The following is a 12,822-nucleotide window of genomic DNA, read 5'->3' as shown; positions in this document are numbered from 1 at the left end:
AAGGCAGCGTGATGTATCCCGAGATAACAGGACTGGGACATCTAAATAAATGTGTGAAACAATCGCCTTCAAAAAGGTTATCAATTCACTTCAACCAAAATTAGGAACACTCGGTGCGGCAAGAGTTAATAGTTATTAGTCTCAACACCCAAGGATAACCAGAAGAGCATGATTGATATGATGGAACTGAGATTTTGTTACACTTAATTTTTGCAAAACACAACTAAAACTAAACTGAAACTAAGGATTTTCAGGAAAATAAAAACTAGACTAAACTAGCAAAGAATTGGTAAAAACTGATTCCAACTGGTAAAAAAAAATTGAAAATCTGGAGGCAAAACTAGAAAAAACATAGAAACTAATGAAAATTGCAAAATAGTTAAAACCCTGGGGCGGAGATTGGCAGATCTGACCAGGAAATGTTATAAGATGGATTGTCAGGACAGTCAGCGTTAAAGCCACTTTCAGTCCATACTAGGATGGCATTGGACATCTTCGGGGCGGAAGAGAGTTGGTGTGACCAAGGTGTGGTTTGGCTTGTTTTATGTATATTTGAGATCATATGGCTCTGGATGGACCAGTTACCAGGGCATGGAAGGAGGACAGACTCATTGACTGAGGAGAAGGAATTTCCTGGGATTGGAGATCCTCTGGGTGAGTGGTTGATTAAAAGCATGCATAAAATAGAAGTTATCTGTTGTTATTGATTGGTAATAGATTGATAATTGGCCACATTTACAGCTGTATTGACTTGTTGTGGACGTAGTCGACTTCAGGTTTAAGCACTCTAATTAACAGGTTGAAAATAGTGACATTAAAGGAAGAATATGCAGCACCACCCTGTCAGACGCCAGTGACGGTGGAGCTCACTGATGAATCAGGTGAGCTGGATTCATGGCTGATTCAAAACTAAGATCCCCCTGCTGTGGTCAGGAAGGGGAGAACAGGGGGAAATAAAATTTAAAAGAGGCATTTATAAACGTTTATGGGTCAAGCGAAACGGGATAAAAGGGGGTGTTTTACTGTTATTTTAATATCAGCATTATTATTGTATGAGAATCATGCAACAAGTATTGCATCGATGATCATATATTGAAGCTTTTGACCTTATACTAACATCTGTGTTCCTGTGATGGTTATAACCTCTGATGAATCTTCTATTTACAGGTGTTAGGATAATGATATAATTTTTCATTGCAGGTGTAACCATGATCATTTTTATACATATTGCAACTTGTTGCTCATTGTAGAGTTGTGCTCAAGTTAATAAGGGTTAAAAGCTACAGTCAGCGCGAATGTCTGACTGATCTATTGAGGGAAAAGGCTTCGAGCATAGAAGGCCGCACGCGCTTACAAAACACTGATATCATGTTATTCTTTGTGATCTTTTCTTCAATTATGTCTTTAAGTTTAGTTTAAATAGTGGCAGTTAATTAAACGACATTTATTAAAATATTAAATACCTGAGTCAGAACATTACACGCAGATCACCTTAACGATCTGGGAAACCTTGTAGCTGCCTAACTTTTTCTTTTAATGTTCTAGCTCCGTTGATTTGACACATGGGGATGTGTCAAAAAAAAAAAAGGGGGGGGGGGGGAGTTGAGCTTTAACATCAAACAAGGATTATTTGAACATTTTATAACTTCATTTGTGTCTTTAATACCTTAGGAATGGTAAAACTTAAGCTAATAGCGGCCCGAGAAGTTTCCGGTCTTTTGTAGAGAATCAGTAAGAAGCATAGATCATTATTTCCATGTGTAAGCATCAATCATTGAAATGAACTGAATAGCGTTTAGAAGATTTGTTAATTTCTTTGTCTTTTGTTAAAAAGAGTGGTTTCAATAATGTTCAGACACACCTTGCAAATGTGCTTATAACGAGTTGGCACTTGGTCTTTTGAAGGTCATAAGCTTCGTTCGGCGTGATGGTCCGGACTGATATATTGCAGGTATTGACTTTGAGTGCAGAGGGCTAAATGCAAACACGCTTACACACACAGGATATGATTAGAATAAGTCCCTGGAACATTCTGAATGTTTTTAAACCAATTCTGAATCACTAGAAGGTCAGTAGATAACAACATTAGATTATTAGGGTTAGGAAGAGGGGTGTTTTGGTTTTCTGTCTCTTACAGAGAAAGGAACAGACACCAGACGAGGTCACAGATATACGAGGATCCTCCGCAGCAGAGACAGACACAGTGACTGCCAAGACACCAACTGGGTCCAAGGGTCATGGCGTTTGGGCTCCAGCTAGTCACCACAAAAGGATGGATCCCATAAACACAGCAATAACCATGAAGGGGTTGGCGGAAATCCGGGAACACCAGACCAACGAAGTTCGAGAGGCTCTTGGGCAAAAAGGGGGACACCTTCCTGTTCCTTTTTCTGGAGGATACACAGATCGTTGTTTGAAATCGGGGCAGAATAATCCCCTGATCTGTGCCACGACTGAAGGGTTGTCTAACCCCTGAGGTTGAAGAATGAAGAGCAGAGGATCACCCAACTGGACGACACTGGTAGCTGCAGCAATAACATAAAAGGCTAAAAGCTCCTTGGACAGAGGTTCTAGTCTGAGTACGTCTGGAGGGTATAAGGTAGCACCAAATAAAGCTGTGGGAGACCTGGGGAGTGTCATCTGTACCTGCTATTGTTGGAATAATAGTTTGTCTTGCATCTGAACTGCGCAAACATAGAGATCATCCCACATATGGTTCGCCCCTCAGGGGGACAAAGGACCTCAGGAGTGAGAAGAGATGAACCCAGCCACACTGGATTATGGGGTGTTGGTGAGCTCATTATTCTAATGAGCTCATCAGGGGGAATTATTAGATTATAATATTATTTTATGCCATGTTAGACCCCTAATTAAAGATGGTGAATTATTATGTAGTTTTAGTTTGCATTATTCTCCTGAATTAGAAGAAGCTGATAACTATTGCATTAGTTAAACTGATTTGCATTACATTAAACTGCTGACTTGTTGTGAATGAATGATATTGTTTTATGATGCATTATACTGCTGAGTTATAAGAAATACTGTTCGCAGAAAGTAATTGTCTTATTTGTCTGATTAGAAGAGAACAGAATATACTGGAGTTTTCTGCCCCATCTCAGCAGGAGCAGATAGACGGGGAGCCAAGGTCGTAGCTTAGGCGCTGTGTGAGAGAAAGCATGTGAATGTTTAGGCTTTTTATGATAAGGTGGAGGCACCAGAGGCTATAAGAGTTTGAGCAATGCTCCACCATTTTGAGATCTGAGGCTGTCTGCATCAGTGTCCATCTCCCACGCGTGTGATCATTAAAATCATCGTTTGACTCAACCCGACCGGACCAGTGTTGTTATTGTGGTTTTTCCTCTTGTCTCCATCCCCAATATTTTGAACCATAACACACGCTATTTTAGTTTAAAATGCTTATAATGTTATGATAAATGGTAGTTTTGTTGCTACTTTTACAATATTATCCATCCTTCAGCTTCAGCGAACATGACAGTTAGCAGTGTAATAATTCCTCTGTGATAAAGAAAAATTAGCTTGTTTTCTTTTTGTGTGGGAGCTCGCACAGTGTTTCAACTTTACAGCCTTTTAATATGAAAGTCCTGTCAGTACACTTCCTTTTTACATCATTTCACACTTGCCCCGTGAAGGGCAACAGTCTGACGTCTGCTTAGCCAGGAAAGCTTCAGCTTGTTTCTTTCCGCACATCTTCCTCTTCACTGTCGGTGGCTCACAGACATGTTAACAAGCATGGACGTATCAAAACTTTGCTTGATTTTGCTGTTACCACTAGCTGTGTCCCATGATGCTGAAGGTAATACAAGGAAACTATTTTCATTATGCATTATTAATATTTTTAAATTTATAACCTCCTTGCTTTTAGTTTAAACTAAACACATTATTATGGGATTAAAAAGATGGTTTAACATTCACAAAATATAGAAACTAAAGTCCTCTCTGACACAGGCTGAATCTTGTATTTACCGTATTTTGCTGTCCCTGTTTACAGAGACTGTTGTGAAGACAGTCAGGAGAGAACACGATGTCACTCGGATTTGCAACAAGGAAAGTCAGACTACTATTGTTTTGATTATCTGTAAGATCAAAAGACAGAGGGACACAGGAGGAGAGTGTCATCTGCTGTATCGACACGGAGAGAACGTTACTCAGGAATGTGACCCCAGGTTCTCAATAACAAAAGAAAATCAGACTGCCTTTCTGGAGCTGACCAGTTTAACACCAGCTGATAGTGGGAACTTCACCTGTGAGTGTACAAACACTGGAGGGACATATATTGTCCATATCAGTGTCACTGTGGAAGGTAAATGCATTTTGGTTTCTTTATCTGACACAGTTATTCAGCACTGTGTTAGCATTGTATTGACCTGCTTATGTGTTTTTTATTCTTGTAATTTGTTCGTTTCTTTTCTTCTTATTTTCACTTACAGCAGTTTAAATACTCTCACTGACTCATTTATCAGGTACATCTTTGAACCGAGTTGGACCACCTTCAGCCCTCAAACATGTCTTCATTTTTTGTGGCACAACAAGGTGCTAAAAACATTCCTCAAAGATTCTCAAGACATATTGAAATTACATCATCACACAGTTGCTGCAGATTCGTCAGCTGCTCTTACTTGAAGCAAACTTTCCGTTCCACCACATCCCAAAGGTGCTCTGCTGGATTGAGATCTGGTGACTGCGCAGGCCGTACATGATTTGAGCGCCGTGACATGGTGTGGTATCCTGCTGGAAGCAGCCATCAGACGATGGGTATTTTTTGGGCATAAAGACATGAATGTGGTCAGCAACAACCTTCAGGCAGGCTGTGGTGTTTAAATGATGCTCAGTGGTCACTACAGGGTCCAAAGTTTGCAAAGAAAATCCCCCACAGAGCATTACACCACCAGCAGTCTGAACTGTTAGAAATCAACTCATCGGGCAAGGCATCGTTTTTTTAGTCTTCTGTTGTCCAGACTTGCAAACTGTAGCCTCAGCTTGCTGTTGTTAGAGGACAGCAGTGATATCCAGTGTGGTCCGCTCTGCCTCAAGGTTTGATGTGTAAACAGCATTTTTACCCAGAGAATCACAGCTCACTGGATATTTTCTATTTTTCAGACCATTGTCTGTGAACAGAGATGATTGTGTGGGAAAATCCCAGCAGATCAGCAGTTTGTGAAGCACTGGGACCAGTAACATGTGCCATGTTGCTCTGTTTGAGCATTGATTTGCTGACATTTTATTATTTTATTAACCTTTATTTAACCAGGAAGATGAAGCTGACATGTGATTGACAAATGAAATGAACACTGAAATATTTGTGTTACACCCTGAACAAGTATACCTCATAAAGTGGCCAGTGAATGTATACAAGCAGCTGGACCAATTTCAGTTCATAGTAATATTCAGAAAAGATGCAAAAGAAGAAGAAGAAGACAAAAGAAAAGAGCACAGTGACAATATTTAAAGCTCTGTGGTTATAAAACTGGGGTTTCATTACTTCACTCAGAGTTTCAGTAGACGTAAACTGTGTTTGATTTGTGTTTTGATTTCCAGGAAATGAAAGTAAATGATTTTACTGACAAATGCATCTTTTCAATGATTTAGACACAAACGAGGCCCACACTTCAGCAGACAAATCTTTTTCCGTTTATCTGCCCGGTGTTGTGATCATCTTTATAACTGGAGTTATCGTGGGATTTATCTACTGGAGGAAAAGTAATGGGTGAGACTATTTTTGCTGTAGTAATTCAAAGATGATATAGATGTAGAGAAAGTAAAAGGAAACATCACATTTCAATAAATGAGAATTCGGTGTATGTTAAACATCATGTCTAGAATGAACACTTTTTATCCTTCCAAAAATAATTATCATTATTAAGAGAGAAGATAATATAAATGTAGATGTTCTGACTTGATTTTTCTCTGTTTGAATGTGAATAGTGTTACACTAATGCTGACATCCTTTCTTATCAACGTGGCTGCTTAAGGTCAGGAACATCTGGAGTGTCTGTACCTGAAAATCCCAACGGTTTGGTGAGCAATTTATTGCTACGATCTACAGCAGCTAGTTAAAAGTTTGCAGAAATGTAGTTTTTACCATCAGGGCCTTATGAGCCTATACTGGTGTTTTTAAAAGTTATGTTTGACTTTATGACTTTCTGTGTCGTTTCTGGGATGCTTAGAACTCATATTGCACTGCTGGAAATAGTTTATTTTGATGATTAATTTTGCATTATAATATTTATTTTTCTTTTTCCTGCATTATATAAACATTGGTGTATTTCAGAAATAAAACTATGAAGACACTCAAAATAAATTTCCTGTGGTGGGAAACTATTTTGTGCAACTATTTTGTATTTACAGTTTTGAGAGATAAGCCTCTTAAATTTCTCTAACTAGAAATATATGTTCAAAAACAAAAACGATTTTCAATTTTTTGGTAGTTTATTGCATTTTTTTGCAATTTATGTAATTACTGTGCACTTAATGCAGACATATTATTAGAATTTGGGCTATAATGGTTGTATTGATGTATATCAACTTGAAATGCTCCTTAAAAATGGCACTACAGCATGTAAAAATATAATATGAGCTCTGGCAGACTTGGTAAAACATGTACATTTATGTTTTAGGATGTTACTTATATAGATAATTACAGATTAGTGTTATAATACTATTAGTGCCAACTTCAGTGTCCTTTATTTTGTGAAGAAGCTCTTACAGAAATGAGCAGAAACATTAAATAATCCAGGCAACAGATGGAGAGATTTAAAGATCAATAGAGTGTGTGGGTAGACCGGGTTGAACTTGATTAATACCTAAAATATTTCACTTTTCTAAAGGATGACGATGAGCCAGATCAGCCCTATACAAACCTTCAGCAGCCATCGAGTGATTCCTACCAGACTATCATCTCAGTGAACCATCAACACGACAACAAGACACGCTCAGCAAGAAGCACAGGAACTGTGGGAGTGGATAATAAAGCTCTATGAAACATTTTAAAGTATATAAAACTTTAGGTGACATACTAATATAATAATATTCATATATTATAATAAACGTCCATCTTTTCACACTGGATAGTTGTTTCCCAGTAATGGAGACCATTCAGTCATAATACTCCAACTCAGGCTCTCAGATTTAATACAATACAAACACAATAAACTGTGGCAAACATGACTCTTTGTATCAGACTAGTTTTGTTTTTGAACAAACATCTCATCATAATTTGAACACAATGTCCATCCAGATAAACAGAGAGATCAGTCTGGCTTAAACAATGTTGGTGGTTTACCTTCTACTGTCCTTCCACTTTTATGCACTTCTATTTTAGACATAGTAAAAGTTTCAGTGTAGACACAAGAGGTGAAATAAGGAGGGTGCAAGTCTTCCTGCTTTCACTATAGTCTACCTCACACTGTCAGCCACAGTTACTTCCTCACCAGCATGACTGCACGGAAACTCTGCTTTCTCCTGCTTCTGCTTGTGGTTTTTAGCAGTGAAGGTAAATATATATAATTAAAAAAGAAAAGCTGTAAAGCCAGGTGTTTAAGAAGAAAGCTTTAGTTAGGTTAGTGAAATAATATATGTGATTGATTTTCCCACAACAACAAATATATAGAGACTATAATCCCGATTTTGTTTCATTTTAACTGGAACAATTTATAGAGACTCTTGTGAAGACAATTGGAAAGAAACCCGATTCCACTCAAATATGCAGCAAAACAACTCTGAATATTACTGTGATGATACTGTGTGAGATCAGCACAGAGAGGAGCCGAGGAGAACAGTGTCGTCTGCTCTATCGTTACGACCGAGGCTTTATTCATGGCTGTGACTCCAGGTTCACACTGATCAAAGAAAATGAGACTGTGTTTCTCCACCTGGTCAACTTAACATCTGAAGACAGTGGGAACTACACCTGTGAGTGTGTATTTCGTGGTGGATTGTATGTTCTCCATCTCAGTGTGACTGTGAGAGGTAAAAACATTTTCTATTTATACCCACACCGCAGATTCAAGGTGAATGTTTGGAACTGCGTTAACACTTTCTTTTCTGTCATACATGGTTTGAGGTCGTCATTCCCGCCTGCAGCGGATTAATGAAAGGTTTCAGTCAGGAGATGAACATCTGGAATGTTTTTAAGCTCTTCTTCTGGCTAATTTGTTTAAAATTTCATTATAAAACTGCTCCAATCACAACTTTGGTGTTATTTCATCAGTGAAATGTTTGAATGATGCAATTGTAACTCTAATGTAATGAAAAGATAAACATGTTTTCCACTTTAATATAACAGGTTAATGCAAATTTCGTGACTTTTCATGTTTTCAAAATGAAGTTTTTTTGTGTGTGTGTGGCAACATTCAACAGACGATGGAGATTCTTCTGGCATGAAGTTCATGGCTACAGTTCCCATCATTTCTGCTGCTGCTTCACTCATCAGTGTGGCTGTGATAACCTGTGGTTACAGCCTGAGGAGAAATCCTCGCAGGTGAAAACTTTTACTGACGCACTTAAACTCATGAAATGACCCTTTGAAATCACTTGAGCACATTACTGCATACAGCAGCCACTGTGGTGTTCAAAGTATCTCATAGGTTCTTTTAAAACACCACACATTAGTTGTAGACATAGCTGGTCTTGTTTTTGAGGTATTTTTCACCCCATGACCTCTGATGTTTTTATCCTAACAGAGAAAACAGATCAGGTCTAACTAACTTAACAGGATCTGAAACTCGCCAGATGTTTGTCAGTTTTCCATAGTTCTGTTTTACACTTAATTGTGCCGAGGCTGCAGTGCATTATGTCTGTGTTTTAAGCTGCACTTTAATTAAATGTAAATGACAGTGTAAATTGTTGTTTAGGACAAAGAGGACCGCTACATGAGCCTTCATCGGCAAAACATCGATGTCTACCAAACTATCTCCTCCGGTCGCCTTCATCATGATGCTGAGGCCGCTGCATGTCACAGTCATGTATAATAATAATCAGAGATGGAGTTTTTACCCTGACTACGTGATCTATAAAACTATGATGCTAGACATGCTATCTATAAAAGACACTGACATTTTAACTTGCCAGCATCATGTGTTAGTTTGTTTTGCACTGAAAAAAGAGAAAAATATTAACGTCCAGTAAAACTTGTAATTATGTTGTGAATGAATTGCCTTAATTCATGGCTTTTAACACCATTTAATTTCTGTTTTTTATCTGGTTTGAACGTTGAAAATCCTGCCACTTGGCTCTGTGGCCTCTGCCACCATTATGGTTTTTGCTATACTGGTCCACTTGATAGTCATATTTTATTAGAATTTGATTCTGATTTTACTTTATTTTGAGTCATTAGAATCAGAACGGGGGTCAGGAAAGAAGAAAAAAGATAAGCTGGGGAGAAAGTTAACAGAAGAAGAGGGAAAAATAGAGAAGAAGAGAAATAGATGGAGAGGAAGAGAGAAAAAATACTGAAAATCTATTTCATCATCTGCTGAAAAACACAAGGAAAAACCAACACAGTGGGGAACCCACAGCAACAACCAATAATATGCAGTAAGTAGGCTAGTAAGTAGTAGTAAATAATAGATATTAAATGTTACTGTTACACAGTAAATGGGCCCAGAGGGCCGAGACCTGAGGGCACCCCACCCACAGCACAGGCCCAACAGAGCCAGGGGGCCGGGCCCCACCGAGCAGCCGCCCAGAGTGAGCCACTAAACACAGAGAACCACTAATGCACTGTGGGTGGGGGCACCAGCTACTGGCAGGAAGTGTGGTGGGGGGAAATAATACGTGACTATTTTTATGTGGAGTGGAATTAAACTGCCATAGAATATGCTTGTGGTGGATTTGACTCAACACAAGCGTATTGTCAAAGTGTTCTTTGGCATGCATCGAGACAGTTTCTCAGATACTGAAGTGACTTGAGCAGAGCCAGTTAAAGCCTACTGTGCTTGAGTGGGCAGCTCAAGTTTCCACGTGGAAGGTTTAGTGAGACAAAGACAGGAAGTTAAAGCTGCTGACTAATAATCTGCAGGTTCCTGATTTGAGTCTCTGTTAAGAGGATGGTGTCTCTGAGATAATTGCTTTTGTGCATCGATAAATAAACAGGGAAATAAATGAATAGAAAAAAGCATCCGAGCGGATGTGCACCGATGGTGTGCCCACTGGTCTTAAAGTGCCTTTGCGCCCCTTACCATTTATGGAGGTCCCATTTGGGCACATTGGCATGGACCTATAGTGTACATGGATGTTGCTTTGTATTAGTTCTGGTATATTATACAACACAATAACATGATGCAGTGCTGCTGTGCACCATTTCTGCAAAGAGTGTGGTGCAAGCAAGGAAGATAAGATAACTCTTGCACAGTCATACCTAGTACAATAATACAACAAAATTGGAAACTGTCCCACCATAACACAATCATTTAGATACAATATTGGACTTTGTTTACATGTAACTGGACAAATAGAATTTAGAAATGTAATTATTGACAAGAGTGAACAACCACTTATAATGTAATCTACAGCTGTGACCAAACAGCTAGATAGAGAATCAGAAGTGTTGTTTTCTACAAAGTTTGCTGTCTCAGTGAGAGTCATATGTCATATCATTTCAAACAGTGGCGATCCAGAAATGTTGTACAAACGAGTAAGACTAACTATAGACTTTAGCCAAAGTTGTTAAGTTAGCTAAAGAGTTGGGATTGTGTGTAAGGCATAAATAAACCTAAAATGCAATGTTTTGGACGTTCTTTGGCACATTTCCCTGCTGTAGGGGTCTCTGCAAGCATACGGGGCTCTGAGAGGGAACAAGATGACAACGAGGAATTTTACTGGAAACAGTCGATCATGTCTGTCAAAGTTGAATTCAGGGCAAACTAGGCTAAATTAGTGTTTTTAGCTAACAGCTACAGTAAGCATAAAAGTGACTGTTGGGCTATTATTTGTTAACAGGGGCGATTTTAGCCCATTTTTGGGGTGCTTTGGTTCATTTTTGGGGTGCTTTGGTTCATTTTTGGGGTGCTTTGGTTCATTTTTGGGGTGCTTTGGTTCATTTTTGGGGTGCTTCAGCACTTACTTACTTTTTTTTGACAATATTTCCTGTTTGTGTGACACACTACTAAAAATATAAAAGGCAGAACTTGGTTGAGAGGTAACATTTTTACAACAAAAGTATCCATAATATTTTTTAATATTTTGTAATAATTTATTTGTAATAATTTATTCTGTTTCAGGAGTGTTTTTATGCATCTGTATTATATTATACAAACACATTAAAAGTGAATCTCTGTCCAAAATATGCACTCAGTTTACTTCTTACTCACTATGAGCATCATTCATTATTCTCCTCCAGTAATTAAGGTTAGGATATGTATTTTTTTTATTCCAATCCATTCTTCTTTGGCAGCATTTAAATAACCTTGATCAGAATTGATGGTTTTGTTACAGACTTTTCAAAAAAGTGTTTTGCTTTTCTTTCACAAATGTGGGATTAAATTGTTAAAAAGTACAAAACAGTGATGTCATGTTTTGTGACGAGGACCCAGGCACAGAGAGACTTGATGGATTTAAGAATCTTTTGATTTAATAAAGAAATTTGCAGACGTGCACAGAGACGGTAAGATTATGATGACTGATAAAGGAGATGAAGACAACAGACGATGAGGACAGGGAGGATGCAGGGACAGAGACGGGGAAGAAGTCTCATTGTGACGAGTAAAGTGTATCTTGGCTGGCTGGGCAGCTCTCTGGGTGCTCAGCCCCCCGAAGCTCTGATCCTAGAATCCTCCCTGAATTGTGTTAATACAGTATGTCAACATGAAAGCATAACTGTACAGGGTGGGCCAGTTATATGGATACACCGTAATAACATAGGAATGGTTGGTGATGTTAAAGTCCTGTTTGTGGCACATTAGTATATGTGAGGGGGCAAACTCCTCAAGTTCGGTGGTGACCATGGTGGCCATTTAGAAGTCGGCCATCTGATGCCAAATGATACCAAAGAAGGCAAAGTAAATAATTTTTAAAGGTAAATGTAGAGGAAACATCAAAAGTTGTCACGGCTGGGGCAGCAGTCGTGTGGTGGAGTGAATGAGGACCAAGATGCAGACGGCGGTGGAGATGCGAGTGGAGATTTATTTACAGTGAAAATAACAAAGGTGAGGGAAGAAGTGAACATCAACCTAAACTGGGACAAACTAACAGACAAAGCAGAAAACATGAGGGCAGCAGGGAAACACAGAGATGACACGAAGAAGGCAGAGAGACGTGGAGAAACACCGATGGACACGGAGACTTTTCACCTGTTCCTTTTGTTTGAAGTGGCCGAACTTGGCCACAGTAGGACGTGGTCTCCCGGTCGCAGCCCGCATGGGGCCGATGCGATGCACTCTATCAAAGGCGATGTTCTTCACCGTGTCCTCCAGCAGCTTCAGGTGGGTTTTGATGAAGGTTTTGCACTCTGAGCCTTCTTCATCACAAGATCCTGGAAGAACTGATCAATGTAATCTTGGAGAGCCTCTAAACTCTCCCCGTTGTTCTCCAGGGTGTTGGAGATGATTTAGACAAATATTGTTAGTTAGAAGACTATTGATAAGTGTATTTGGTAATACTGAAGCTTAAAGGAATTTGTTCAATTCTAAACTACCATTCGCTTTAATTTTCCGCCAAAATCTCCGGCGTCTGACGTCAGTTACAACATGAGTCGCTTACCTCTGTCACTCTGAAGTCACATTGAGTTTTCCTCACTGACTGTTTCAGACAGGATTGTGGGAGCAACACAAAAAGCAGCTTCAGCTGGAAACACACAGTTTAGTGTCT

At 39.1% G+C, this 12,822-nt stretch overlaps 1 protein-coding gene across 2 annotated transcripts; it reads left to right on the top strand.

Annotated features, from left to right (window-relative positions):
• Positions 1 to 3,738: 3,738 nt before the first annotated feature.
• Positions 3,739 to 6,998, top strand: LOC147302768 (uncharacterized). 2 transcript variants are annotated; one of them, XM_086284531.1, is made up of 5 exons: positions 3,739 to 3,814; positions 4,010 to 4,321; positions 5,608 to 5,724; positions 5,978 to 6,036; positions 6,846 to 6,998. In XM_086284531.1, exons 1-5 carry the CDS (start codon positions 3,739 to 3,741, stop codon positions 6,996 to 6,998), a joined length of 717 nt encoding a protein of 238 aa, XP_086140657.1. The 2 variants fall into 2 exon arrangements, with proteins under 2 accessions (XP_086140657.1, XP_086140658.1); XM_086284532.1 differs by having other exon boundaries at positions 5,608 to 5,725; positions 5,991 to 6,036.
• The last annotated feature ends 5,824 nt before the right edge of the window (positions 6,999 to 12,822 follow it).

Source organism: Aulonocara sp. 'chitande type north' Nkhata Bay, linkage group LG23, assembly GCF_057382095.1.
Source record: "Aulonocara sp. 'chitande type north' Nkhata Bay isolate Kocher_YH1m ecotype deep benthic linkage group LG23, A_spYH_male_GT1.1, whole genome shotgun sequence".
NCBI lineage: Eukaryota > Metazoa > Chordata > Actinopteri > Cichliformes > Cichlidae > Aulonocara > Aulonocara sp. 'chitande type north' Nkhata Bay.
This window is presented reverse-complemented; position numbering and strand designations above follow the sequence as displayed.